At 65.2% G+C, this 27173-nt stretch overlaps 4 protein-coding genes across 8 annotated transcripts; 2 read left to right on the top strand and 2 right to left on the bottom strand.

The window, feature by feature from the left end:
• Positions 1–10: 10 nt before the first annotated feature.
• Positions 11–4984, top strand: RNF25 (ring finger protein 25). The gene is made up of 10 exons (XM_035556063.2): positions 11–144; positions 234–308; positions 407–509; positions 603–670; positions 1187–1256; positions 1382–1453; positions 1981–2121; positions 2328–2417; positions 3188–3322; positions 3454–4984. Exons 1-10 carry the CDS (start codon positions 107–109, stop codon positions 4162–4164), a joined length of 1503 nt encoding a protein of 500 aa, XP_035411956.1. The 5' UTR covers positions 11–106; the 3' UTR covers positions 4165–4984.
• A 1676-nt stretch (positions 4985–6660) lies between these two features.
• LOC118252592 (mitochondrial chaperone BCS1) lies at positions 6661–10175 on the bottom strand. 4 transcript variants are annotated; one of them, XM_050711766.1, is made up of 9 exons: positions 10107–10175; positions 9695–9792; positions 9416–9604; positions 9096–9235; positions 8816–9010; positions 8538–8601; positions 8009–8178; positions 7531–7648; positions 6661–7318 (listed from the first exon to the last, which is right to left on the bottom strand). In XM_050711766.1, exons 2-9 carry the CDS (start codon positions 9733–9735, stop codon positions 7066–7068), a joined length of 1170 nt encoding a protein of 389 aa, XP_050567723.1. In that variant the 5' UTR covers positions 9736–9792; positions 10107–10175; the 3' UTR covers positions 6661–7065. The 4 variants fall into 4 exon arrangements, with proteins under 4 accessions (XP_050567723.1, XP_050567721.1, XP_050567724.1 ...); XM_050711764.1 differs by having other exon boundaries at positions 9416–9792; XM_050711767.1 differs by lacking the exon at positions 9695–9792 and having other exon boundaries at positions 10107–10154.
• Positions 10176–11960: 1785 nt separating this feature from the next.
• On the top strand, positions 11961–20436 carry ZNF142 (zinc finger protein 142). 2 transcript variants are annotated; one of them, XM_035556153.2, is made up of 8 exons: positions 11961–12105; positions 12323–12931; positions 13015–13269; positions 13581–14393; positions 14628–14805; positions 15400–18634; positions 19394–19499; positions 19857–20436. In XM_035556153.2, the coding sequence occupies exons 1-8, from the start codon at positions 12006–12008 to the stop codon at positions 20345–20347; spliced, it is 5787 nt and encodes a 1928-aa protein (XP_035412046.1). In that variant the 5' UTR covers positions 11961–12005; the 3' UTR covers positions 20348–20436. The 2 variants fall into 2 exon arrangements, with proteins under 2 accessions (XP_035412046.1, XP_035412047.1); XM_035556154.2 differs by having other exon boundaries at positions 11984–12105; positions 13012–13269.
• Positions 20437–21380: 944 nt separating this feature from the next.
• Positions 21381–27173, bottom strand: PLCD4 (phospholipase C delta 4). Its single transcript, XM_050711669.1, has 15 exons — positions 27094–27173; positions 26471–26646; positions 25946–26174; positions 25620–25749; positions 25125–25356; positions 24572–24773; positions 24002–24146; positions 23462–23614; positions 23080–23220; positions 22724–22880; positions 22329–22445; positions 22068–22246; positions 21834–21969; positions 21600–21749; positions 21381–21487 (listed from the first exon to the last, which is right to left on the bottom strand). Exons 1-15 carry the CDS (start codon positions 27171–27173, stop codon positions 21381–21383), a joined length of 2334 nt encoding a protein of 777 aa, XP_050567626.1.

Raw genomic sequence — 27173 nt, 5'->3', positions numbered from 1 at the left:
CGGCGGCCTGCACCGGCACCGGCACCGGCACCGGCAGCAGGATCAGGCCCGGCGCCGTCGCCCAGCAACCAGCGCCCGGCGCTTCCCGTTCCGGGCCGCCCAGAAGATGGCGGCGGCCGGCGAGGAGGCGGAGGCGGCGGAGTGGTAACGGCGGCCCCCCGGTTCTCCCACACCCCCCCCCCAATCCCCATCCCCTCGGAGCCCCCCCCTGAGCGGCCGGTCCCCCCTCACAGGGCGCTGCCGGCCGAGGTGGAGGTGCTGGAGTCCATCTACCTGGAGGAGCTGCGGGTGCGGCGGGGCCGCGGCAGGTTCGTACCGGGCTCCCCCCCCCCGAGCCCCGAGCCCCGGGCCGCCTCCCGGGCCGGTTCCCGGTCCCCGGCCGGCCCTCACGCCGTGCTGCCCGCAGGTCGGAGCCCTGGGAGGTGAGCATCACCCTGCACCCCGCCACGGCGCAGGACCAGGACTCGCAGTTCGTCCGCTGCACCCTGCTGCTCACCGTGCCCCCCCAGGTAGGCTCCTGGCAGGGACGGGCACCCCCCGACCTTGCCCCACTTCTCTCGGTTTTGTTTGTTTGTTTGTTTGTTTGTTGTTTTCTTTTCTAGTATCCCAACGCGGCTCCGGACATCGCCATCAGGAACCCGCGGGGGCTGTCGGATGAGCAAATCCAGAAGTGAGCGGTGGGAGGGGAGAGCAGAGGGCTGGTGGGGGTTTAGAGATGGAAAAGCCTGCTCCCAAATCCCTCTGCGGCCCCTTGTCTCGTGAGCACGTGGGGGGGGGGTGGTCCCAAAAACACCTTAAACGTGTTAAATCCCGCACGAGCCACTCGGTTTGACGCTGAGGACTGGGTTCTTCCGCTCTGGCCCACCTGCAACGTAACCCAAGTCTCCTGGGCCTTCACCAAAAGCTGAAGGGCGCTGGGTGAGCTCAAGCCCAGGCGGTTTGGGACAGATCTGGGACAGTGTGCAAGCCGCTGGTGTGAGTCCTCTCAAGACAACAGCTTCCTGAGCACTGGCTCGTGGGGAGCTGGGAAAGCCCAGGAATGCGTGCTTACACGTCTGCTCATCCCACACCGCAGGCAAAGGCTGAAGGCCAGCGCCCTTTTTGTTTATCGTGGGGCAGTAGGTATGTGAAGGAGTGCAAAGGGGTGCCCAAGACCGCGTTAAGTATTTCTGCTGCTTTGCTGTAGGATTTTGCAGACCCTCAGAAGCGTTGCTGAAGCCAGGCTGGGGACGGAGGTGCTGTATGAGCTGATTGAGGTGAGAGTTGGGGTGAAGGGGGGTGGCCAGACACGGACACCCTTCTCTGACACCCCGTGAGGTGGGAAAGCCTGGAGCCTGTGCGGGGGCAAGCGAGCAACGTGCTTGCTTTTCTGCTTTGACAGAAGGGGAAGGAGATTCTCACTGACAACAACATTCCTCACGGCCAGTGCGTGATTTGCCTCTATGGATTCCAGGTAGGAACATGGGTCTCGGCCCTGCCAGCTGGCTGAGAAGAGAGACAGGAGGAGGGGGAGCCGGAGATAGTTGTTGGGGCATCTCAGTTTGTCTGTGGTGGTCAAACCCCACCTGGAGTTCTGCACACAGGTGGTGAGGAGAGACTGGGATACATTCGTGTGGGTGCAGAGGTCTGTGGGTTCAGGGGAGCTTGTCCCAGAATGCAAGGAGAGGTGATGCCTGCCTAGGAAGGAGCGCACGTCAGATGAGAAGATTGCCGCAACAATACGTGCGGGGAAATAGGTCACAAAAACCTTGCAGCTTGATACTAGGGGTATTTCTTACTCTCAGAGCAGGGGCTGGTGTCCCAGTAAGAGCTGAGAAGGCAGAGATGAGGCCCAGTGGAAAAAAGTTATGTGCCTGTACCATCAGTAACACTAGCTGCCTGCTGCCAGTGCTGACACTGGAGTGAAAACCTGCCTCAGCTGGGAAGGTTACACAACGCTGTGCTCAGAAACCCTTTAAAGCTGCCCTTTCCCCTCTGCAGGAGAGGGAAGCCTTCACAAAGACCCAGTGCTACCACTACTTCCACTCCCACTGCCTGGCCCGATATGCCCAGCACATGGAGGAGGAGATCCTTATGCAGCAGGAAGAGAGAGAGCAGCACCTGGCACCTTCTCCCAAACAGGTACTGGGAGACTCTTTCTGTAGCCGTCAGTGAGATCCGGCCGTTTTCATGTTGCTGGAGCACCCCGGGTCTCCCTGCCCGGGCAGAAGAGTGTTCGTGGTCAGCTGAAGCAGGCTGCCCTGTTTCACTTCCAGGCTGGGGATCCTCTGGAAGTGTGTGGGCTGGGTTGCTGCCTGGGGTTGGTGTCACCTCTTGCCTCCCTGCAGGACGTCGGCGTGCAGTGCCCTGTCTGCCGGGAAACCCTGGTCTACGACCTCTGCGCCCTGAAGGCAGCGCCGCCCCCGCAGCACCCGCTGGTAAGAGATGGATCTGCCCAGCTGTGCCCTCTCCCTGGGTAGCTTCAGCTGGGCCGTTTTAACGGATGAATGAACAATATTGGCTGGAGCTGATTCATCTGCTCTGCTGATGACTAGGAAAACACACACAAGCACAATTTCCATCTCGTGCGCTGCTCAGAGGGGATCTTCGCAGCCCCTCTGCCATGGGAAGGGGGGCTTGCCCCGGCGGATCCAGCTTTGAGGGTGATGGGTCAGAGGGAAGCAAAGGACCCGTGGCTATCTTGTGAGGAAGAGGCAAGAATGTGTAGTGTTGTCATCCTGGCTGCCCTGAGCAAGCAGATGTGGTGGGGGAGAGGCGATTCTGTCAAGGGACAGGGAGTGCCTGCATGGAATCTCTCTGTGTTTTTTCTGCTCTAAGAGAATAACTGTAGCTTTCCTTAAATATGTCCCTGTACCCACTGGGATATAATCGGGGTTACGCAAGTGATCCTAGCTCACACGGTGAGTTCTGTGCTCCCTGATTTTAGCTGCTCTGCATCTCACGCTGAAGCAGGAGGTCCCAAGGCAGTCGCTGCAGGGAACAGCAGGTTTGCAGCAGCACGTTCCCCTTCCATCCAGGGATTGTGCAGGGCTCTGTAAGCCTGGCGAATCAAATGCTGCAAGCAGACAGGTCGCCAGGGTGCTGCGTGATCAAAGGAGGGTTTGGGGAATTGTTTGTAGTGCTGCCAGCTGACTGCCCGTGCTAGGTGTTGAGAGAACCCTTAACCCCGCTGTTCTCTGCCGCTCAGGAGCCATACAGGCCGGATGCCAAGACGCTGCAGCACCAAGAAGAACTGCGCTTAATTTTCAAGAGACAGCAAGAGAAAGGGGGCATCATAGACCCCGAAGCGGAGAGGAACCGCTACTTCATCAGCCTCCAGGCGGTAGGGCACTGAGGGCGGGGATCTGCTGAGCTCTGCGCTGGCAAGGAGGCCTCCGGGCTGCAGGGCCAAGCGCCGTCACCTGCTTCGGGACCGTCCTCTCCCTTTCTGAACTCTCGGCTTCTTTCTTTCAGCCTCCGGCTACTGCTGATCCAGGCCAGGCAGCCGCTGCCTCCGAGCCGCTGGTGAGTGCGAGCGCCGTGGACGCGCCCCAGGCACCCTGCCAAGCCTCGGCCCCAGAGCCGGCCAGGGCAGCGCCTGCGCAGCCCGAGAGGCCTGCGGTGCCCAGGGAGCCGCAGAGCAGGAGGGAAAGGCACAGAGGGGAGAGGCCAGGCCCCAAAGGCCCGGGCAGGCAGACGTGCAGCAGCTCGCAGGAGGCGGCCGAGGAAGCTTGTCATCCGCTCCACGGCTCCAGAGCACCCAGGGGCTTCAGTCGGAGACCGGAGAGGAGACCAGGCGGGAGGCACAGCCAGGAGTTTCCGAAGCATCACAGCAGAAGCAGGGCTGCTGCCTTGGCCGAAAGAAAGGAGCTGTGCCCTGAAGACCCCTCACCAGAGACGGAGACAGCGGACTTGAAGGAGGAGCAGCGTGATGTGGAGAGATGGACCCCGGAGCAGGGCGCGGAGGCCCAGGGCAGGGAGAAGGAGAACCTGGCGTTCAGCTGCAGCGACCACCGAGCAGCTGCTGGCTGGCAGGGCCACCACCGGCCCTGGGACTGCGGGAGGTGGGAGAGGTCCAGGGCGCAGGAGCGTGGATCCTACCCCAGAGCACCAAGAGGGCGAGGGGCGCTCAGGCCCAGCGGACGTCGAGAAGCCCATCTCCTGGAGAAGGAGAGCGGCTCCTAGCAGCAGTGCTGAGGGGCTGGGCCGGGGGAGGGAAGGGCTGGCTTTGGGGAGAGCAGCGAAGGCTGTGCTGGAGCAGCAGCAGAGTCACCGTACACCTTGGGACAGAGGAGGCAGTTGACGTGTGGCACGGCGTGGGACAGGGTTTGTGTGGAGCGAAGCGTCCTGCTGTGAGCGGCTGGCTGTCCCCGCCGGCGGAGAAGCTGACTTCGGACAGGTCACAGCAGCCGTGGGCTCAGAGGAAGCCTGGAGCACCCACCACCCCTTTGCATGAGCCAGGAAGCGCGCCCACCTACGGGGCAAACACTGAGCCCAGCGTGGTGCCACGGCAGAGCCAAGGCTGTGTAGGACCTTGCCTGGATCCGAGCGTCCCCACAGAGCCGCGGTGGCACCCGGTGATGGGGCCGTGCCGGGACAGCCACCTGCAGCTCGGCCTGCTGTGCCTCCCCGCGATTCTCCGAGCGCCTTCTCAGCTGCTGTCCCTGTTCTTTGGAGAAAGCTTTGCTGCTTCTGCGGTGCAGACCCCGGCTCTGCCCCTGGGCCTGGCCAGGCAAGTCCTTTGTACAGCAGGACTTCTCCCAGCTCCAGCCAGAACTAAATTAAGCTCGTGCAAATACATCAGCAGGTCAGGACTGTCCAGGGATTGAGGCTTTGGGCTGGCTCCTCTTCCCCCCAGGAAGCTTGAATTCAGCTGGAGCTCCTGCCCTGTCCTTCTGCTGCCACTTCAAGATCTAAACCGCGTCCCGCTGCAGAGACATGGCAAGATCCCGAGCCTCCGAAGTGGGACGCTGCTATTAAATGAATTCCTTTGGCCTTCTCTGGAGCCCTTTGTTTTCTCTGCCTTCCCACTGCTGTTCTGCGCCGTGTGGAGCAGCGTTGATCCTTGGTGTTGCTCCCTTCCCTCCTCCCCCCCGGCACCCAGGGGCAGTCTCCTGGGAGCAGGGAGGGACCTGGCTCTGGCTCCCTGCTTTGCCTGGCTCGGGGTAAGCTGCCTGCCTGACGCTTGTTTGTGCCTTGCGTCCCCACCCCTCTTTTGGTCACACCTGGGTTGTCGCTGTCTTCCTTCTCTTGCTGAGTGTTCTTTAAATGGAGCAAAAGTCAGCATTCTCGCGGACTTGTCAGAGCTTTGGGTGAGATCCCGAGGAAAGCAAGAGCTGTCTGCTGCGGGGAGGGCGCTTTGCACCCGTTTGGTCCCTTGTCACGTGAAGGGTGCAGAAAAGCCTCAACCTGAATGGCACCCGCTGCTCTGCTCTCCCCTCTCCTGTCCTCGTGGTGCTGGTTTAACCCGCTGCTCAGCCCTCCTTGTTTGGAAGACCCTTCCTTGCTCACGTTCTCCAGCACCCTCGTGCTCTAACAAGCATTTTTCCTTCTTGGCCTGAGCCTACGCTGCTTGCCCTGGGCTCGGGGATCTGAAAACCAGCCCTGATGGGGACGGGCACTGAACGCTCCCTCCCTGGAGCGTGCCCTAATTTTTCTTTAGCGCTTGTTCACTCCTCGTTCCAGCCAGTTTCTGGGTGAGCGGCCTGCCCGCAGCTGGGTGAAAAGGTGTACGCTTGATCTGACGCTGCTGCCTGTTTTGCTGCTCTCTGCCCTGTCAAGTTGCTGTGCTCTGAGAGTTGTTCGGTTCTGCCCTGAAAGAAACGTAAGGTCCCTGCCCCTCGCAGCAGCTGCAACTGAAGCTCCTCGGCTTCCTCCCGCGAGTCGGATTTTCTCTCTCCTCGCTCAGAAAGCCCTTGTGCCGCGTGCGGAGCACGGGAACTCAGCCACGGAAATCGGAGCGAGGGCGCGGGTAACCTCAAACAACCCAACGGGGCTCGTTAGAGGGGAGTTTTGTTCATGGGAGCAGGGACTGAGGAAGGGCTCTCACGTTTCTGACTCGCTGCTGTTAGCCCGGAGCAGAGGACGTCTTGCACCGGTGTGTGGAAATTAATTAGAGTTAAGCACAAACTCAGAAAAAGCCTTGGTGGCAGCAGCTAGGAGCTGCCGAGGCTGTGCTGGGCAGGGCGGGAGGAACTCCTTGGCCCTGGCCAAGGGGTTTTGGGGTGCCGTGGGTCTGAGATAGCTTGGGAGCAGCAGCCATCTCTGGGTTTGTCAGGGTGGGCATTTGGGACGGGGGAGGAACGGAGCCTGCGCCGAGGCTCCTCGCTTGGTGCCGTGCTGTCACTGACCTACCTCACAGGGCTGGTGTGAGGCTCAGCTGGCAAAAAACGCCCGGGCTGGGCAGAAAGGCGCCGCCCGGGGCTGTAGCAGTACCACTATTAAAAGCAAGCAGAGTGACGTGTCGCTGCCTGTGCTCTCGGGGTCGGGGACCCACCTAACACAGCCCCTCTGCTTCTCCCTCGCCACGTCCCCAGCCTCCAGAACTGCGAGGTGGTCGCCAGGTGCTCGCTGGCCTGGGCCAGCAGGACTCGGGGCCAGCAGCTGGGTTGTGGGGCAAGTAACAGGCAAAGGGACAAAGCTGCCGCTCGGCGGCACGCGCGCAAAAGCAAAGGGACGGGAGAGCCGAAGAGCCATGTTGTACGCTTCACCGAGAACGTTCACAGATCGCTGAACCGCTGCTCTCCCTTCCAAGACCAGCGGCTCTCTCCAGCGGCACGTCGAAGTTCCCTTCAGGGCTCTCGCCCCCTTCCTGGGGGTGGATGCGTTACGGTTTCGCAGCCGGAAGCCCCGGCAGCGTCTCACAGTCCCGGCGCGAGGGAGGCGAGCGGGGTCTGTGCGGCAGCACCCGAACCCGGGGAGCAGCGAGAGAGCCGCTCCCCTGGCCCCGCCGCGGGGCTGGCGGCTCCGCGTTAACAAAACACCGAGGTTTCGGCGAGCAGAGACCTGGGCAGCCCCCCGGCGCCCCCGGGACGGTCCGCTCCTTGTCCCAGGCCGCGTGGCGTGGCAGGGCAGGGCTCACCCCGCTCACGGCAGCATGGAGCCCACGTTTTCGACGGCTCCCCCGGGGTCCGCCTTGTAGAGCATGAAGTGGCCCTGCACCTGGGCGGCGCTGAGCTGCTCGCAGACCCCCAGCGCCCGCTCCGCGAAGCGCTCGGCTGCGGCCGGGGGCTGCTCGGGGTAGAAGCGCTGGAACATGCGGGCGAGCTGCCGGCGGGAGCAGTGCCCCACGTACTGCCTGAGGTCCACGCGGCCCGGCCGCACCAGGGCTGGGTCCAGCCTGCCGAGAGACACGGGGCTGCCTCAGCGGCCTGAGCCCAGGGGATCCGCCCGAGGGGCCCGGCGGGAAGCCCCCGGGGGCCGAGGTGCGAAAGGAACCCCCAAGGAACCGGGTTTTCACGCTGGGTTGCACGCAGCCCTCCGTAAAGGTCACCGAACGGGCTGCCAGAAGGAAGGTTTCCCCACGTCCCCCTCCCAGGGGGCGGCTCTGACCTGTCCACGTAGTTGGTGGTCATGAAGACGATCCTGGCCTCCGCGGAGGCCACGCCATCCAGGGCGTTGAGGAGGCCGCTGAAGGTGAGGCGCCCCATGCCTTGGTACGCGGCAGGGTCTGGGGACAGAGATGTCCGCGATCGCCTCCACCTGCCGCTCAGCCGGCACCACGCGAGGCTGAAGGCGAGCTCCCTGCTCCCCCCCTCCCCCGAGGCAGACCCTCTGCCTCCCCCCGGCCGGTCCCTGCCCAGCAGCACCCCTGGGACCCGAAGAGGAGAACGGGGGGAAGGCCGCCTCCCTCCTCACGCCGGGCGGGACGAGCGTCTTTGCCCAGACTAACAGACCCAGCGCTCCTTTCACCCGGCCTAGCCAAAAGCGGGTGAGCTCCAGCCTGGAAGCTCCCGCTCCCGGTCCCTGCTGACACCCCCGGGGCAAATCTCCCCCCGCCGCCCGCCCCGGGAGCGGGGACACCGCTCACTCTCAGCAGCGAGGTCCCGGCTGACGAAGGCAGCGTCCACGTCCTCCAGGAGGATGATGCTCTGCTGCGGCGCCACGCTCAGGAGGTGGTTGAGGCGGTCGTCGGAGAGGCTGCGGTCGCTGAGGCTCAGCAGGCAGATGCTGTACTGCAGCTCCCCGGCCAGGGCTGTGCTGGGAGGGACGCAAACCACCGCGGTGAATCCCGGCGAGGGAGAGCCCGGCGCGGGGGGAGGCAGGGCAGGCTGCAGAACGGGCTCTCGCTGCCCGCCGGCACCCTCCCCAGCGGGGATGGGATACGGCAGCGGGCGTGAGCCCCGCGTGTGCAGAGCGAGGGCGCGCAGTGCTGTCCCCCCGACCCGTAACAGTGCCAGCGGCGCGAATGCTCACGCCTGGCGCAGCGCAGGACGCGCAGCCTGCTCCTGCCCTGCTGCGTTTCAACCCCCGGCCCGTCCAACCCTCTCACCAGGGGCTGCTGCACCTCAGGAGAGGCAGCGGGCAAAGGCGGCTGTTCCCCAGCTGGCAATACTCACATGAAGCTGCTCTTCCCGCAGCCGGGAGGGCCATACAGCAGGTAGCCTCTTCGGTACGGGATCCCTAGGAAGACAGGGTCCCTTTGGGAAGCTGCTGGGTTGCTCCGAGCCCTCTCCCTCAGAACCACGGCGCTGGGCTGAGCACGCGCAAGGGATGCGCCAGGGGAAGGCAAGAAGCACACCATCTCTCCGCAGCTGTCGCAAGGGGCTTCACAGCCCACAGCCGCGCCTGCAGAGGGTGAGAGGGCGCGCCGGGCAGGGCACAGAGGGAGCCTTGCCTCTCTCGCTGTACCACTTGGGGTTGTCGATGAACTCCTTCACGTCCTGCACCAGCCTCTCCGACACGCCTTCCTCCAGCACCACGGAGCTGAGAGGCCGCCGGCGGCGGGGGAAGCCGAACTGCCGCCACTCCGCCCCCACGGCCGTGTACATGATCGTCCTCCCCTCCTGCTGCTGCAGAGCCAGCTCCCGGGCTGCAGAGAGAGGCAGAGGGCACAGCTGGCAGGGAGCAGGCTCTCTCGCGAAGCCCCGGGCGTCTCCGGGAAGCCTCCTACAGACCTTCCTGCAGGATGTTGAAGAAGATCTCCCGGTCGGTGCCCAGCGCCGTGAAGGTGACAGACTCCCAGGGGGTTCCCGTGTGCAGGTCGATCATCTGCTTCTCCCGGCTGCGCTCGATGCGAATCCACTTCCTCCGATACCTGGGCCAAGAGGACGGGGCTGGGGGACAGAGCCCACCTCCCGCCACAAGCCTTGGCTCGCTCCCAGCGCTTGACCTGCTGCCTCCGTGGGCCCCCCGGATTGGATTCTCCTTGCCAAAACGATGGCAAGTCCCCAGAGTGCCTTTCCCTCTCTCCTTACCAGACGAAGCTCTCCCTTACCAGATGAAATGGTTCCCGGGGCTGGGGACGAAGTCGAACTTGGTGCTGACGCGCCCGCTCTCGTGCTGCAGGTACGACGTCTCGACGCTCAGGTGCTGCGTGTGCTTGGCGTGGTGCGAGATCCAGTTCAGCAGCCACTGGTAGCTCTTATCCTTGCTGGGCACCTCCAGGGTGATCATACAGTGGCGCCTGAAAGCCACCAGGCCGAACTGAGCCCCCTTCCGCGCTAGGGCCAGGGCCGTGCCCACCCCGACCAGGCCGAACCCGGCCCCGAAGTACGGGTTGTCCTTGAGCGCCGCGACGAAGTCGGAGAACGGCATGGTGCGGGGCTACGGGGCTGCCTCCCGCAGCATCGCCTCGGCGGCCTGCTGCCGAACCTGTGCGGGCAGAGGCAGGGAAGGGGAGCGCCGAGCGGCGGGGCGGCGGCGCAGGGCAGCAGGGGCCGGGCAGGGCAGCCCGCGGCCCGTCCCCGTGAGGCGCCCCGGGCCCGGGGGGGGGGCAGGGAGCAGGCCCCGCTCAGGGGGAGGCCGCAGGGGCGGCCCTCAGGGAGCACCCGCTGCCTCCTGCGGCCACGCCAGCCCCTACTTTCGCCCTGCTTCGCTCCCTAAGCCCCTACAGGTCCCCGAACAACGCCATTACTTAAACGCATCCCCTAAAGATCACCCCACGGAGCCCCGCCGCCGCCCCTCACCCGCGCGCCGCTCTCTATGGTTCCCCCTCCCTCACACACACAACTTCCGGCGCCGCCGCCGCCGCTTCCGGCCGGCTCCCGGCGCGCACCATAGAGCGGAGCCGGGCTGAGCGGCGGCGTGCGGGGTAGAGCGGCCCCGCCGGCCGCGCAACAAAGGGCGGCGCTCTGGGCTGCGGGGTGGTACCATAGAGATGCGGCCTGCCGGGCTCGCAGGTGGCGCTGGGGGGGGGGGAACTGGGGGCGTTGGGGGGGAACTGGGGGGCACTGGGACATCGGGGGAGAACTGGGGGGCACTGGGAGGTACTGGGGGACACTGGGGGGCGCTGGGAGGTACTGGGGGGCACTGGGACATTGGGGGAGAACTGGGGGGCACTGGGAGGTACTGGGGGACACTGGGGCGTTGGGGGGGTACTGGAGGGTACTGGGGTGTTGGGGGGCACTGGGATATACTGGGGGGAACTGGGGGGCACTGGGATGTACTGGGGGGAACTGGGGGGCACTGGGATGTACTGGGGGCACTGGGGCATTGGGGGGGAACTGGGGGACTCTGGGATGTACTGGGGGGCACCGGGGTATTGGGGGGAGTACTGGGGAGCACTGGGATATACTGGGGGACACTGGGATGTACTGGGGGAACTGGGGGACACTGGGATGTACTGGAGGAACTGGGGGATACTGGGTTGTACTGGGAGGCAGAGGAGTATTGGGGGGCAATGGGGGACACTGGGACATACTGGGGGGCACTGGGAGGTACTGGGGGACACTGGGGCGTTGGGGGGGTACTGGAGGGTACTGGGGTGTTGGGGGGCACTGGGATATACTGGGGGGAACTGGGGGGCACTGGGATGTACTGGGGGGAACTGGGGGGCACTGGGATGTACTGGGGGCACTGGGGCATTGGGGGGAACTGGGGGACTCTGGGATGTACTGGGGGGCACCGGGGTATTGGGGGGAGTACTGGGGAGCACTGGGATATACTGGGGGACACTGGGATGTACTGGAGGAACTGGGGGATACTGGGTTGTACTGGGAGGCAGAGGAGTATTGGGGGGCAATGGGGGACACTGGGACATACTGGGGGGCACTGGGATGTACTGGGGGGCACTGGGGTGTTGGGAGGGAACTGGGGGACACTGGGATGTACTGGGGGAACTGGGGGATACTGGAATGTACTGGAGGAACTGGGGGATACTGGGTTGTACTGGGAGGCACAGGAGTATTGGGGGGGAATGGGGGACACTGGGACATACTGGGGGGCACTGGGATGTACTGGGGGGCACCGGGGTATTGGGGGGAGTACTGGGGAGCACTGGGATATACTGGGGGACACTGGGATGTACTGGGGGAACTGGGGGACACTGGGATGTACTGGAGGAACTGGGGGATACTGGGTTGTACTGGGAGGCACAGGAGTATTGGGGGGGAATGGGGGACACTGGGACATACTGGGGGGCACTGGGATGTACTGGGGGGCACTGGGGTGTTGGGAGGGAACTGGGGGCACTGGGATGTACTGGGGGGCACTGGGGCACGGGATTGAGGCGTGGGCTCGGTGCCAGGGCTGAGCCCCCGCGGTGCTCCCAGGCTTTTGGGGCCGGGTGCGGGCCCCTCACAGAGCTGCCCCCTCCCCCCCCCCCCCCCCCTTATTGTTCTGTTCCTTCTCTTCCAGCCCCAGAGCCCCCCCTGCCCGGCACCAGCGGCGGGTAAGGGGCGATGAGCGCGGAAGCGGCCGCCCCCGAGGCTGCGGGCGAGGAGATGGAGGCCCTGTGCCCCCAGCTGCTCCTGCCCGCCCCGGGACGGGCAGCGGGGGCCGCGGGAAGCCCCCCTGCAGCCGGCAGCAGCCCGGACGGGGCTCCCCCGCCGGTGGCGAGCCAGGAGCTGCTGCTGGCGGAGGCGTCGATGCCCGGGGAAGGGGCTCACGCCGAAGGAGGCGACGTGGAAATCTTCATCGAGGCCGTGGCTGGCAACGTGACGCTGAGCAACGCCACCGGCGCCGCCGGTACTGGGCGCGGGGCGGGCGGTGGGGACCGGGGGGGGTGGAGATGGGGCCGTGTGCCCCCGGGATAGCCGGGGCAGGGGGTGGGCTGCGGCTCCCCGAGCTGTAATTCGCGGCGTTAGGGTTCTCTCCCCTCGCCCGGGGCTGGAACTGAACGGCCAGTCCGAGCTCGGGGCCTGGCGGGAGCCCTTCCTCACGCTGCCCCCCTCGCCCTGCGCAGGGGTGCTGGTCAAGGTGGTGGAGCTGTATTTCTGCCAGAGGTGTGGCCAGAGCTTCCCGGAGGCCTCCCTGCTGTCCCGGCACCGCTGCCTGCTGCTGCCGCCGCCGGAGCACCTGCAGCTCCCCGGGGCGCCGCCGGCACCCGCCCGCGAGGGCCAGCGCGAGCCGCGGGGCTCAGAGCCACCGGGAGCGAGCACGCCGGAGGGCTCCGCTGCTGACCGCCTGCCGTGCCCCGTCTGCCAGGAGGCGTTCGGGCAGCCCGGCGAGCTGAAGGAGCACTTCAAGACCCACCGCGGCCCGCGGGGAGCCCTGCCCTGCCCGCAGAAGGGCTGCTGCTTCGCCACGGAGGACCGCAAGCAGCTGCGCGGCCACCTGCGCCGCCTGCACGGGGCTTCCCCCGTGTCCTGCGCCTACCGAGCCTGCCCCCTGCTCTTCCCCAGCCGCCCGGCCATGGAGCAGCACCGCCGCAGCCACTTCCCCTTCCACTGCGCCCGCTGCGACTTCGTCACGGCCAACGCCAAGCTCTTCTGGCAGCACAGGAAGGGGCACGGCGCGGAGGTGCCTGCGGCAGGCAGCGCCCCCCTCAAACCCCGCCGCGGGCTGCCTGCAGGTACGGCTCGCTTCGGGGGCACCCCGGCTGGTGGCTGCCTCCCGCTGCAGCGTGGCAATCTCTGTCTTTCTCCCCTGAAGCAGGAGGGCAGGAGGACGCAGGGAATTGCCACCCTGGCTGGGAAGCCGCGGCGGAAGAAATCGGGCCAGCAAAGCCCTCGGGTGCTGAGGAGGGCTCCCTGGAGGAGCTGAAGGCATCGGCTGGAGAGGAAGACTCAGACAGCGGTGGGGATGAGTCTCCGCAGGAGAACGGAGAGAGCCCCTGTGAAGGCGAGGAAAAAGAGGGTGGGAAAGAGGCTCCTGAGAAAGCCAAGGCGCCCCGGGCACAGTATTTCAAAGGTATGACCGTGGGGCCGTGCTGGGAGCTGCCTTTTGTTTATGAACAAGCAAGATTGTTTCTTCTAGACTTTTTAGGAACAGCCAGGCGCAGGCAGAAGCAGGGGCTGCCTGGCTCTGGGGAGCAGAGGCACGCGGGCAGGTCTGATTTAGGCTGCGCTGGGCCACTTGAGCCCACCCGAACCGTGCCGGTGGCTCAGGACGGGGACAGCCCCTGCAGGTACCTGGCTGCTATGTGATTCAGCCCGGCGCGGCGGGGTCAGGGAGGGAACGTCTGCCTGTGCTCGTCTTCTCCATCCTCTCCTCGCTCGCAGGGGACGTCGCGGAGGGCTCCGAGTACCTCTACAAAACCCACATGTGCCCCGAATGCAAGCGGTGCTTCAAGAAGCGGACGCACCTGGTGGAGCACCTCCACCTGCACTTCCCTGACCCCAGCCTGCAGTGCCCCAACTGCCACAAGTTCTTCACCAGCAAGAGCAAGCTGAAGATCCACATGATGCGCGAGACGGGCGAGAAGGCCCACCGCTGCCCGCTCTGCCACTACAGCTCGGTGGAGAAGAACGCCCTCAACCGCCACATGGCCAGCATGCACGAGGACATCTCCAACTTCTACTCCGATGTCTACTCCTGCCCGGTCTGCGAGGAGAAGTTTCGCCTCAGCCAGGCCCTCAAGGAGCACCTGAAGACCCACAAAGCCGAGCCCAAGAGGCTGAGCTGCTTCCAGGGGGGCTGCGACTACTGCGCGGAAGACCGCAAGGAGTTTGTCCGCCACCTCAAGGACGCTCACGGCATCAAGGCGGTGGAGTGCAAGTACCACGCCTGCTCGCTGCTCTTCGGCACGGCCGAGGCCATGGAGGCTCACCGGAAAACCCACTACGCCTTCCACTGCCAGCAGTGCGACTTCATCTGCTCCAACAAGCACGTTTTCCGCAAGCACAAGAAGCAGGGGCACCCGGGCAGCGAGCAGCTCCAGTGCAGCTTCTGTCCCTACGCCACCTTCAACCCCGTGGAGTTCCACGACCACGTGGGCAAGATGCACGCCAACGAGAAGATCCACAAGTGCAGCGAGTGTGCCTTCGCCACCGCGCACAAGCGCGTGCTCATCCGGCACATGCTGCTGCACACGGGTGGGTATCTGCGGCGGGGCGCCCGAAGCTGAGCCAGGACACGGAGGCCAGGGAGGGCTGGGTCAGGATTTCCGGGTCCCAGCGGTGGCTCTGCCACCCAGCGGTGCTCGGTTGTCGGGCTGAAGCCGTGACCCGTCCCCGTCCCTGCCGTTACCCTAACCTCCTGAGCCGATTTCCCCCGCAGCGCTGCCTTGTCCTGCCGTCGCACCGAGAACGCTTCTGTGTCCCCTGCAGGAGAGAAACCTCACAAGTGCGAGCTGTGCGACTTCACGTGCCGCGACGTGAGCTACCTGTCCAAGCACATGCTGACCCACTCCGACGACAAGAACTTCATGTGCACCGAGTGCGGATACATCACCAAGTGGAAGCACTACCTGAGCGTCCACATGCGCAAGCACACCGGTGATCTCCGGTACTACCCCCGGGCCGCCTGGCCTGGCAGCGTTGTTAGGGCTCCCCAAATCCTGCTCCAGGAGCCGCGTTGGGTGCCAGCCTCCCTCGTGCCTGGGAGCGGCTACCGCCTGCTCTGTTTGGCACGTGATAAACGCGGTCTGAGCTCGCAGCTGCTGCCGGCACGGTGCTGTGGAGGCAAAGCTCTCTCTGGTGTCTCGGCACCACCGCCACGTTGCTGCAGTTCTGAGCTCGGGTTCACGCGCTCTGCTGATGCTCGTGGGCCAAGGGCAGCTTGGGTTTGTGCAGGGCTCTGCCGAAACGTGTTTTTACTCCTGTATTACCACTCACTGTCCTTTGACCCAGCTGCTTGCTGGGATGCCCAGGGACTCCTGTCCCCAGGCTGGGGATGTGGAGCACCAGCAGTGCCACGGGGTGCAACGGGGAGGAACTGCTTGTGGTTAGAGCTGCCCGGATTGCAAGGGTCAGATCCAGCAAACCAGACGGTGCCCCTCCCCCGGGATTCTGGGACGGGGAAGCCGAGCTGCGTGTGTCCGACAGGGCTCAGCCTGCCGCAGTTCCCCACGTCGCCTGACCGATTCTGCTCTCCCCACAGGTACCAGTGCAACCAGTGCTCGTACCGGTGCCACCGTGCTGACCAGCTGAGCAGCCACAAGCTGCGGCACCAGGGCAAGAGCCTGATCTGCGAGGTGTGCGGCTTCGCCTGCAAGCGCAAGTACGAGCTCCAGAAGCACGTGCAGGCGAAGCACTCGCAGAACTACCAGGTGCCCACCTTCCAGTGCCGGTACTGCGCCTACCAGACCAAGTACAAGCAGGCGCTGCTGAACCACGAGAACTGCAAGCACACCAAGCAGAAGGAGTTCCGCTGCGCCCTCTGCTCTTACTGCACCTTCAGCAACACCAGCCTCTTCTTCCACAAACGCAAGATTCACGGCTACGTGCCTGGTGATAAGGACTGGCTGGAAAACTATGCCAGCAAGGAGCTGGAGATCTCCTCCTCCGAGGCGCTGCTTGGCTGTGAGCTCGGTGCGGCCCTGCGTGTGGACGCCAGCTCCCCCCTCTCTGGCAAAGAGCAGTGGGCAAAGGCAAAGCCATCCCAGCTGGAGTCCCAGGGGGAAGAGGGCTACCAGCAAGCGTTCGCGGTGCCCCTTCTTGGGCAGGACACAGCGCTGCCAGAGGACAGCAGCAAGGTGCAGAGAGCTACGGGCGAGGGGGAGCAGAGCTGCCCAGTCACTGGCGACGCCCTGAGAGATGCCTGCCTGCAGAGTGATGCTGCCCCGGGCTCGGCTGAGCTTGCTGCTGCTGGGGAAGAGGCAGAGAGCTGCACGTTGCACTTAGAGACGCTGAACGTCTCGTCTGACCCCATCCTGGAGCACCTGACTGGAGGTGCGTGCGCGGCGCAGCCGGAGAGCATGGAAATGCTGAGCTGCAAGGAGCCTCCTGCAGCCTACGAGATGCTGGGTTCCCGGGATCACCTCGGCTTGGAGGACAACGACAATGCACTTGAAGACGTCCCGGACTATAAGGAAGAGGAGGCAGATGTCCATGAGGATGAGGAGGCGAGGCTGGAGGGCAGCGTCGCACCAGGTGCCAGCCAGGAAAAAGACAGCGTCAGGGAGGCCGTGGGCCACCTCGAGGGGTCTTGTTCAGCCCCCTGCAAGCTGGTCACAGGCACGGAGGTGGGAGAGACCGGTCCGGCTGAGTTGCCAGAGGCCTGGTTCAGCGTGCTGAAGACCTCTGAGCAGAGCCACCCACCCGTCCCAGGCGATGGGGCCGCCTCCAGCAACGACACCAGGAGCGGCTCGGAGTCGGTGCTGAAGGCGCTACGGAAGCAGGACAAGGAGCAGGCGGAGACGCTGGTGCTGGAGGGCAGGGTGCAGATGCTGGTGGTGCAGTCGGAGAGCCAGATCTTTAAGTGTGAGAAATGCTCCTACATAACCCGTAAGGAGAAGTCCCTGTCCCTGCACTCCAAAGCCAGCTGCCAGAGCCGCCGGGCCCCGCTCGTGTGCTGTGAGTGCGGCGCCACCTTTAAGCAGCAAAGGGGGCTCAACACCCACCTCCTCAAAAAGTGCCCGGTTCTCCTGAAGAAGAACAAGATCCTCAAGCCGGCTGTTCAGGAGCCACCTGGCTTGCACCAGCCTGCTGGCCAGCTAGGTGACAACGGTACAGAAACAGCAGAGAGCGACAGGGGAGGCACGGAGGAGTCAGGACATCCTGACCCTCCCTGGGAAGCTGGAGTGCTGGCTGATAAAGTGCAGGCATCAGACAGTCCCTCGGCTGGGGAACGGGCACTGGGCTGTCCTTCTCCGGAGAAGTCCCTCCTGGGTGACAGCAGGGAGGTGACGGAAGAGCTTTCGCAGCGAGGGGATGGGGCTGAGCCAAGTGGAGCCGCTTGTCCCTCCCAGCCTGGGAAGCCCTCCGAGAAATACCGGCTGGAGGGGGGGAAGCTGCACTGCAACGCCTGCTCCTTCGTGTGCTCCCGCGTCTCCACCATCACCTCCCACGTGGAGGACGGGTGCCGGAGCCTGGAGCAGTTCTGGTGCTCGCAGTGCCCCGAGGCCTTTCGCTCCCAGCGGGCCCTGAAGAGCCACCGTGCTGAGAAGCACCTCGCGCCTCCCGAGGAGGACGGACCCCAAAGCACCCAGATCCCCGGGGGAGACTCGGCCAGCGTTGAGACGGGGCAGCCCGGCGAGCCCCCACCGGGCGCAGCCGCCCCGAAAGCCACGCTGCCCAAGCGGAGGCGTCTCTCCTGCCCCACCTGCCCCTTCACCTGCCACCAGGAGCGGGCCATGAGGACGCACAAGAAGCGGGGCTGCGTGGCGCTGGGCGAGTTCCGCTGCGCCTCCTGCCCCTTCACCTCCCAGGCGGCCAGAGCCTTGAGGCTGCACCGCAAGCTGCACCGCAAGCACTACAGCAAGCGGCCGCAGCTGCAGTGCCGCCAGTGCGAGTTCACCTGCAAGCAGGCCCGCTGCCTGCGGCAGCACGTGCGCATCAAGCACGAGGGGGTGAAGCCCCACCAGTGCCGCTACTGCGAGTTCAGCACCACGCGGCGGTACCGCCTGGAGGCCCACCAGTCCCTGCACACCGGCGTGGGGCGCATCGCCTGCGGCAGCTGCAGCCAGACCTTCGGCACCAACTCCAAGCTGCGCATCCACCGCCTGCGGGTGCACGAGAAGACGCCCACCCACTTCTGCCCGCTCTGCGACTACAGCAGCTACCTGCAGAACGACATCACCCGCCACGTCAACAGCTGCCACCGCGGCGAGCTCAACTTCGGCTGCTCCCGCTGCGAGGCCCGCTTCAGCTCCGAGACGGCCCTCAAGCAGCACGTCCTGCGGCGGCACGAGGAGAAGGTGGCCTTCGGCTGCCCGCGTTGCGGCTTCGTCTGCCACAGCGAGGCCACGCTCAAGTGCCACGTGCAGAAGCAGCACCCGCACCTGGAGTGCGGCACCTGCAAGGAGACCTTCCCCAGCCGGGACGCGCTGGAGGAGCACAAGAGGCAGCACTTCGGGCACCGCTGCGAGCTGTGCAGCTTTGCCGCCAAGGAGCGGCAGCAGCTGGTGCGGCACTACGTGGAGAGCCACGAGCCCGCCGCCCCCCAGGACAAACCCCTGCGGTGCCCCTTCTGCGACTTCGCCTGCCGTCACCAGCTCGTCTTCGACCAGCACGTGAAGGGCCACGGGGGCACCCGCGTCTACAAGTGCTCGGACTGCGAGTACAGCACCAAGAACAGGCAGAAGATCACCTGGCACATCCGCATCCACACCGGAGAAAAGCCCTACAAGTGCCACCTCTGCAAGTACGCCTGTGCCGACCCCTCGCGCCTCAAGGTGAGCGCCCTGCTCGGGGTGGGGGGGGGCACAGACGTGGAGGTTTGGGGAAGAATATGGTTCTGACCTACACCCTGCTTCCTGCTGCTGCAAATAAAGGGGCGGGGGGCTTAGCAAAGCAAGACTCGAGGAGAAACTCAGCACCTGGCTGAGTTCGTTTCTCTTCCCCGCTGACATCTCTGAGCGCACGTGGCCGTGCCCCCATGGCGGGGCAGCCTTCCTTTCTGGAGGAGGTACCTGTTCAGGGCAACGTGGCACTAGGGGACGGTGTCTGCATGCCCTTTCTGCTCTGCTTTGCAGGTGATTAGCGTCCTCCCACACAGTAAAGGGCCTTTCCTAGAACAAGAGAGCCGGGCATGGGGTAATGGAAGGAAAATGGCCTGTCTTTGCTAAAAGAAGTATCGACTTTTTTAATGGCCAGGCTGTGCTGGAGCCCTCGAGGGCCTCCTGGGCAAGGCTGCTGTGAGGCACTCTGCTCTGTCGGGCTCTTTTTTAACCTGGACTTAGTCCTAAATGCCAAACGTAGGAAGAAAAGCCTGTGGCCTCCGTAGGCTGGGACAGAGCAACCTCAGCAGTATCAGGGTCTCATTCTGACCCTTCTGTGGAACCCCGGGCCACCAGATAGCCTTCCTGGCCACTCGCAGTTCCTGAGATGTCAGTCTTCCCCGTGAGCTCCTTGCTGGCATCCCAGAGCCCTGCATGCCCCCAGGGCAGGCGGCACGGCCTCATCCTGACGGTGCCCCGTGTCCCTCTGCCCAGTACCACATGCGGATCCACAAGGAGGAGCGGAAATACCTCTGCCCGGACTGCGGCTACAAGTGCAAGTGGGTGAATCAGCTCAAGTACCACATGACGAAGCACACGGGTGAGTGTGGCCACGGGGCACCGCAAGCCCTGCTGGCAAGGGGGGGCCGTGGGGCCACACAGCCCCCAGCTCCGACGGCCAGACACCCTGCAGAAGTGGCTCAGCACGTCCCCGAGTGCTGCTGGGTTGGGGACAATGCCCTGGAGCTGCGTTACAGTGCTGGGAAGAATGGTGGGAGGAAAGGTGGGGTGGTACAGAAATGGGGGGGGTCTCGGGGTGCCTGCAGGGGTGCAGGTGGGCTGTACCTTCCCAGAACCAAGGAGGGGGTGTGTGGGGAGGGTCCCTGGGGACGGAGAGACCCGCAGAGGTGCTGCGGGGTGGAGACGCTGGCCCCCATCTCTGTCCCCGTCGCCGCAGGGCTGAAGCCGTACCGCTGTGACGAGTGCGAGTACTGCACCAACCGGGCGGACGCGCTGCGGGTGCACAAGGAGACGCGGCACCGCGAGGCGCGCTCCTTCATCTGCGAGCAGTGCGGCAAGGCCTTCAAGACCCGCTTCCTCCTCAAGACCCACCTGAAGAAGCACAGCGAGGAGAAGCCCTACGTCTGCAACGCCTGCGGGCGGGCCTTCCGCTGGGCGGCCGGCCTGCGCCACCACTACCTCACCCACACCAACGAGCACCCCTTCTTCTGCCGCTACTGCCCCTACAAGGCCAAGCAGAAGTTCCAGGTCATCAAACACATCCAGCGGCACCACCCCGAGCGTGGGGCCGCCGAGGGGGTGGGCAAGGACCCCAGCACGCCCACCGTCCACCTCCACGCCGTGCAGAGGGAGAGCCCGGCCGTGGGGCGCCCCGTGCCGGAGCTGGAAGGAGGGTGCCCCGAGGGGAAGGACGGCGCCTTGCCGTGAGGCGGAGATGGACGTGTGTGTATAGGCATATATGTATATGGGGTGTAAGATACGTGACTGTATAAAAGGGATCTCTCCGCTCCTTTTAATCCTCTTGCTCTGGGCTGCTTTGGGTCCTCCTGGCTGCGCTGGGGAGTAGGGGGCTGCGAGCTATGGGACAGCTCCAGCTGGAAGCCTCTCCTTGTGCGCGTGGCTGCCTAGGACCCCCCAGTCAGGCTAGGAGCAGGCCCTGGGGTTTGTGCTGAACGTGCTCTGGTTATGCAGGGCCAAAACCCATCCTGCACCCTGAGGCAGCAGCCACATCTCATCAGGACAGTGACGGGGACAGAGCAGCCCTGGTGCTTGCACAACAGGGGCATGCTATCCGCGAAACCCTGAGCCTGAGTTGGGTTTGCTCAGCCTTTTGCTGCTCCTCTCAGGGTTGCCCTGCTGCACTGGCCCCAATCCCCGTCCCCAACACCACTGCACCCAGACCTGTGTCTGCCTGCCACTGAACAATTTATTAGGTTGCTTACATCGAAAGGACATGGCCAGGGTTAATAACGTGGTGCTGGCCAGGAGCACCCCTGGGGCTGTGGGGGCCAGGGGCTCTGAGCGCGCTGCAGGGTGGGGGGCAGCGAGCACCGGCTCCTCTCCCAGCTCTGCCCAGCCCCGGGGTTTGCTTGGCTTCCCCTGGGTGGGGGGACCAGCCCCCCGGCAGAGCCTGGGCGCCGTGCACCAGCTCTCCTCCTCCCCGTGGCTGAGCCCCGCCGGGGCCAGCTGTACGCAGGGGGAGCCACGCACCAGCACTGACCCCGCACAAGTGCCTGGGAAGGGAGGGCGGGAGACATCCCAAACTGACGGAGACATCAGTGCCTTTCCCCAGCCCCCAGAGGCCACCGCAAACACGGGCACAGCAGCGACGACGACGACACAGGGACGACACAAACGGATCGACTAGGGGGTGGTGTGCTCAGCCCCGTGGCCCCAGCCGCGTGGGGCCAGAACCGGGCCGGCCCTATGGCTTCCATCCGGGTCCCACTGGCCCCGCGGGTCAGTCCTGCTCGGGGCCGGGCGGCTCGGTGATGCGGATGTGGACGAAGAGCGAGGAGGGCGGGATGCTGGTGCCGTCCTTGGAGAGGAGGTGGATGTGGCGGTAGCCTGCGGGGGGGACAGCGAGGCCGTGGCTGACCACCCCGCTCCCTAGCGCCCAGCCAAGAAGCCCCCCCCCCCCCCCCCCAGCACCCTATACCACCGGGCAGCAATCGCTCACCGGGTTTGATGTTGGCAAAGGCTAGGGTGAACTGCCCCACGAAGTCGTTCCTGGACGTCTTGTCGTAATCCTCCACCACGAAGCGGACGAGGGCCAGCTCGGGCACGTGGAGCTGGAACTGGAGGGTCTCGTCCCAGCGGGGGTTAAACCCTGGGGAGGGAGAGGGGGTGCTGGGGGGTGACGGAGGGCAGGGACAGGGCAGCGCCGGGTCCCCGTGCAGCGGGGGGGGCTCACCGTTGTTCTCGATGTACTTGGTCTCCTGGTGCGCCTGGTCCGCGGGCACCCCGTGGATCTCCACGCGCACCAGCGGGTCGATGATGGCTCCGTCCTTGCTGTTGGCCACTTTGGGCAGCTGCTGCCCGCTGATCACCTGCACGGAAGGGCAGGGACCCCCCAGGGTGGTGTGGAAACCCAACTGGGAGCAACGGGGCCCCGCACAGCTCCCCGGGGTCCCTCCTCAGCCCATACCTGGATCGTCAGGGTGACGGGGCCGGGGCCCTCCCGGGTGCTGGGCTCACCGGGGTTGAAGAGGGTCCCCTCGTCCCTCATGAAGGGCGGTTTGAGCACGTAGCCACAGCGGCCGTTCTGGCTGAAGAGCCCGTCACACAGGTCCATCTCCGTGCCAGCCGTCTGGAAGTTCAGGGCCACTGGGGGAAGGTGGCAGGGAAATGGGTCAGGGTGGCACGGGGCAGCTCCCCAGCCCGCAGCCCCGACACCCCCAGGCCGTACCGATCTGGCACCCCGCGTTCCACATCTCCTGCGGGCTGTAGTTGGAGGAGTCGGTCCGCATCCCGCTGGGGTAGATGCGAGTCAGCTGCCAGGCGTTGTGCCGGACAAAGTCGTTCCCTAGGGATGGAGGGGGAGGGCCGCCCGTGAGGCCATCGCTTGGCCTGCACAGCCACCCAGAGCGCGTGCTGAGCCACCCGTTCTCCCTCTCCCCCCAAGGCACCCAGCCGTCCCACCTTGCTGCCTAACCCCACAAACCCCGCTCACCCACCAGAGCCGAGCACCTCTGTCACAGCCCTGCCAGGCCGTCTTTCTCCCAGACGGGGAGGAAGCCCGGTGCCTGAAGGCTCTCACCCTACACCCAGAAGCCACCCCCCCACCCTGGACCCCCACCTCACCCGCATCCCGGATGAGCTTCCTGGCCTTGGCCTCGGCGAGGGAGGAGATCTCGGAGGGCCGGGAGTGGCTGCGTGCCTCCTGGAAGCCCCGGAAGGACACGCTCTTGCAGTAGACGACGCAGTCGGACAACGCCTGGGCCAGGCTCTCCTTGTCCTTCTGCCAAGCAGAGCCCCGTCAGGTCCCCCAGCCCCGCAGGAACGGAGCAGGCAGGGGGCCCCCATCACGGTGCCGCCATGGGGTGCCAAAAGGGGGCTGACATGGCCCGGAAATGTCTGCCCCCCCCTTCCTGGTGGCGTCCCACAGCGGTGTCCGGGGGCTCAGCACCACCAGCCAGTCCCCAGCCCAGGCCACCCACCTTCATCCTCCTCTTCTCTTCCTCTGCCTCTGCCCCGTTGTCATCGTCGGACACGTCGGGTGCCTCGTCCCCCGGCCCGTCCAGCACGTCCTCCAGCCGCCCGATCTTCTTCCCCTTCAGCAGGATCTTGTGCTTCAGCTCCTGCAGGGGCAGGGGCGGAGGGGTGGGGACCCTGGGGTGCTGGGCTCCGTGGGACTCAGCGCCGTCCCCTGGGACCCCGCGGTGTCAGGGACCGGCGCCACCAGCTCCCTTCAGCATCCAGGAGGGGATGGGGCAGGGAGGAGGAGGACTGGGGGGGGGGGGGGGGGGGACAGCAGAGCCACCTCCCCGTCCTGCTCCCAGGCAGGACAGCAGTTCCCAGGCAGGTTTCTTCTGCCCCTACCTCCGGGGACGGGAGCTGGGTGGGGACGCGCCCGTCGACGGTGGCGGTGAGGAGCTGCTCCCCCAGGATGTCCCTGAGCTGCTGGGCCAGCACCTCTTGCTGCTCCATGCTGCAGTGGTTCTCCAGGGACAGGATCACCGGGTAGTCGGAGGCCTGGGGAGCAAGGTGCCAACGCTCCTGTCCCACAGCGCCGGGGTGAGCAGCAGCGGTGTGGGGGGACAGGGAGAAAGCAGCCACCTCCGGGGGGGCTCTAAGGGCAGCACGGCTCGGCTGCGTGGCCAGGGACCAGCCTCGGTGAGGCTGGGGAGAGCCACAAGCTCTCAAAAGGGCTTTGCCCAGGTGCTGTCGGTACCGGGAAGGAGCCCTCGGATCCCCCTGAGCCCTTCACCTCCCCATATCATGCCCCGATGCCCCCCGGAATGGCCACAGCCACCGTCCCCACCGTGCCCCAGCACTGCTGCCCCCCCCCGGAGCCCTGTCGCCGCCCCTCAGCACGCCCCCCAGCCCCGCCGAGGCCAGGCGGGACTCCCAGCGCCCTACCTGGAAGGCGTACTTCCCCAGGGTGCTCACCACCTCCCTGAAGGGGATCTTGGAGGTGAAGGTGTGGCCGTGGTACACCATGGGCTCCCCGTTCGGCCCGTCCCAGCAGTCCACCTCCAGGCAGCGGCAGCCCCGTTTCAGAGCCCTGCGGGTGGGCGGTCACCCCGGTACCCCGTGCCTGGGCAGGGCACCAACCCCCTGCCCTCCCTCTGGTGGTGGTGTCCCCCCCGCAGGACCAGGGGACAGCTGTCAGGGTGGGGACACCCATCGAGGGATGGATGGATGGATGGATGGATGGATGGATGGATGGATGGATGGGTGGATGGAGAGCAGGAAGAGTTGGGCTGAGCATCTCCAAAAGGGAACCTCTTCCTGGGCATGGCCACAGGGGTGCTGTATCACGAAGGGAGGCTGGCAACCAGCCCCCAGGGCAATATCCCCGTCTGCCCCAGGCCCAGGGTCAGCTCTCAGCCAAAGGAGCTTCTCCTCTTGCTGGATTCGCCCCCATGGAGCTGCCTGGGGCACGGCGCTGGGGGTCCCGGGGATGGGGGGGTGGGAGCAGCCCATTACCTGATGTAGCCCTCGATGCTGCTCTGGCCCCGGATCTGGTCCTCTATCAGGTAGGTGTTGTGAGAGGAGGAGATGAAGTAGTGGCAGAGCGGCTGGGTCATGTCCTGCCACAGCACCTGGTGCCGGGGGTTGAAGATGGAGCCCTCCAGGGAGCAGAGGTACATGAGGAACCCGTCGGCACTCAGCGCGTGGCGAGCCCTGGCTGCAGGCAGATGGGAGAAGAGGAGATTGGAGACCCAGGGGAACAGGGTTGGGGCAAGTGGGGCTGCTGGTGGCCCCTGGCATCCTGCAGCAGGCTGGGGCACGAGGAGCGATGGGGGTGCCGGAGGCAGCAGCCTTGGGGAGGCAGGCAGTGGGCCCCAAAGCAGGACCTTGCACCCCACGGCTGGCCAACCTCCCCCGGAAGGGAAAGTGGACCCAAAAAGGGGGAACTGCACCCAGATCACAGGAGGGAGGCGGTGAGCCCTTTGCCTGCACCCACCCACAGCAGGAGGGGCAGGGGGTGTCTCAGTCCTCCCCTTCCCCAGCGCAGGGCGCAGCTCCGGGCTCTCACCCATCTCCGATGGCTCGTACTTGTCGATGAGCTCCATGGCGAGCTCCTCCGTGCCCTCGTCCTCCAGCTGCTCCTGCCGCAGGAAATCCACCAGCTCCAGCAGCGTCAGCTTCTTCCCGTCCTCAGAGAAGGCCTGGAAGAGGCTCAGCACCTCCTCGCGCTCCGTGAGGGCTTTGTAGAAGAGCACAAACTCTTCCCCTTCCAGCGTCCCCGACTCCGACTTGTCGGCAGCCTGCAGGGGGGCTCGCTCAGCACCCTGCCCAGGGGCATGGGGTGCCCAGCTCCCCCAGGGCCCAGGGAGGTTCACCCAGTGCCAGCAGAGGGCACGGGGACTCCACACCACCAGCAGTGGTGACATCGACCCACGCAACCCAACGGAGGGAGAGAGGGATTTGGGATGGATCAAGGAAGGAAGGAAGGAAGGAAGGAAGACCTTCTGCAGAGAGGTTGTGCAGCCTGCTCCAGCCCGCCCAGCCCCGCAGGTGTGGTGTGTACCTGGAAGAGCCGCAGGGCATGGTCCTCGTTCATGTCCACGTTCATCATCTTGAGGAGACGCTGCACCTCCTTGAAGTTCATGCGCCCGTCCTTGTTCTTGTCAGCCTTCTGGAACCAGTCACGAATCCACGTGCGAGAAACCGGGGCAGATGTTAAGGGAAAGGACCGTGGCTAAGGGAGACGGAGCTGGGGAGCACCAAACCTTCTCCTTTTGCTGCGGGCTCTCCCCAGCCTGATGCTGCCGGTGAGACCCCTAAAAACTAAGCACGTGCTGGGGCAAGGCTGGGGATGGAGGGAGTGCAGTGCAGTGCCTGCGGGAAGGATATTGGTCCATCCTCTCCCTCTGGTCCATGCTGGTGGCCACCTCGATGAGCTGGCGCAGGCCCTGCACCCAGCACTGCGCCTCCTCCGCCGAGCCAGCGATGAGGTCCAGGTTGCCCCGGCGGCCGTAGAAGACGATGGTGAAGCAGCGCTCGGGGGGGAACTCCTCGGCCAGGCTCTGCAGCACCTCCGACTGGTGCCCTTCCCGCACCGTCTCCACGTCGCTGATGGAGACTGGGGCAGAGGGAGAGGAGCTCTGTCTGTGGGGACAAGGACCGCAGGGCAGGGGACACTGCCCGCAGACGTCTGCCCTTGCAACCATCCCTCCTTCTGCTGACCCACCCCTCTCCTCACTCACGTTGAGCTGCTCATCCACAGCGGTGTGGGTGAGGAGCCCCTAGGCATGCACACAGCCTCTGATTCTCAGCACCCTTCGCAAACTCAGCTCCAAGACCCTTCACACCTTCACAACCGTGTTCACTCTGAACCCTACTGATGGCCCCCCCGGACACACCCCGGCTGGTACTCACAAGCAGACTCGGTTTTGCCCGTCCTCTTGGACTGGTACCAGATGGTCATGCAGTCGTCCTGCAGCTTGAAGTAGCGCTGCTTCTTCCAGCTCTTGGACTTGACTTTGCGCATCAACGCCCCTTGCTGCATCTGCTCCAGCGTGTCCGTGAGCTGGATGCCTGGGGGGCAGAGGGGGCTGCGTCACGGGGGCAGTGCTCCCTCCAGCCTCTGGGACCCCGCACAATCCCTCAGTTTGGAATGGAGGAGGAAGGACCCCAAACAAACTCCCTGTGCCACAAGAGGGACAAACAGGGATTCCCCATCGACCCTCGGGAGCCTTCACCCCCCGTTTTGCTGCTGCCAGCCCCCACCCCGATGGCCACGGTGGGGAAGCTCCCACATGCCACCAGACGAGCCCAAACCCACAGATTTGCCCCGGTGTAAATCAGGATCACCCAGCGCCCTGCCCCACGCATCCCCTCTGCTGGAGAGCACTCACGGGCGTTGCACGGCAGCGATGCCATGGCCCTGCCTCCTCCGTGCCGGCGCTGCTGGGGAGGAAGAGAAGGGGTGGCAGGGGAGCGGGGCCGGGCGCTGCCGGGGGTCTGCCCCCAACGCCCGTGTGCGGTGTAGGCGAGTGCACCTGCGCCTGCCTCCTCCCAGGTCACCGCTTTCGTTAAGTGTCAAGTTCGTCTCGGTGTGCTCATGAAATATTGATTGCAT

The sequence above is a fragment of the Cygnus atratus genome, chromosome 6 (assembly GCF_013377495.2).
Source record: "Cygnus atratus isolate AKBS03 ecotype Queensland, Australia chromosome 6, CAtr_DNAZoo_HiC_assembly, whole genome shotgun sequence".
Classification (NCBI taxonomy): domain Eukaryota; kingdom Metazoa; phylum Chordata; class Aves; order Anseriformes; family Anatidae; genus Cygnus; species Cygnus atratus.
This window is presented reverse-complemented; position numbering and strand designations above follow the sequence as displayed.

Coding starts and splice junctions, on each gene's coding strand:
- LOC118252592 (XM_050711764.1), bottom strand. CDS start 9,735: ATGCCGTTCTCCGACTTCGTCGCGGCGCTCAAGGACAACCCGTACTTC. Junction 9,011..9,095: donor CTTCAACATCCTGCAGGAAG/GTCTGTAGGAGG, acceptor CTCTCTCTGCAG/CCCGGGAGCTGGCTCTGCAG. Junction 8,602..8,815: donor CAAGTGGTACAGCGAGAGAG/GCAAGGCTCCCT, acceptor CTGTCTTCCTAG/GGATCCCGTACCGAAGAGGC.
- RNF25 (XM_035556063.2), top strand. CDS start 107: ATGGCGGCGGCCGGCGAGGAGGCGGAGGCGGCGGAGTG. Junction 510..602: donor TGCTCACCGTGCCCCCCCAG/GTAGGCTCCTGG, acceptor TTTCTTTTCTAG/TATCCCAACGCGGCTCCGGA. Junction 671..1,186: donor TCGGATGAGCAAATCCAGAA/GTGAGCGGTGGG, acceptor GCTTTGCTGTAG/GATTTTGCAGACCCTCAGAA.
- ZNF142 (XM_035556154.2), top strand. CDS start 12,006: ATGCCCGGGGAAGGGGCTCACGCCGAAGGAGGCGACGTGGAAATCTTC. Junction 12,106..12,322: donor CAACGCCACCGGCGCCGCCG/GTACTGGGCGCG, acceptor CGCCCTGCGCAG/GGGTGCTGGTCAAGGTGGTG. Junction 14,806..15,399: donor AAGCACACCGGTGATCTCCG/GTACTACCCCCG, acceptor CTCTCCCCACAG/GTACCAGTGCAACCAGTGCT.
- PLCD4 (XM_050711669.1), bottom strand. CDS start 27,173: ATGCAATCAATATTTCATGAGCACACCGAGACGAACTTGACACTTAAC. Junction 24,147..24,571: donor AGCATCGAGGGCTACATCAG/GTAATGGGCTGC, acceptor GCCCACCCGCAG/GGCTCTGAAACGGGGCTGCC. Junction 23,221..23,461: donor CCCAGCTCCCGTCCCCGGAG/GTAGGGGCAGAA, acceptor CTGCCCCTGCAG/GAGCTGAAGCACAAGATCCT.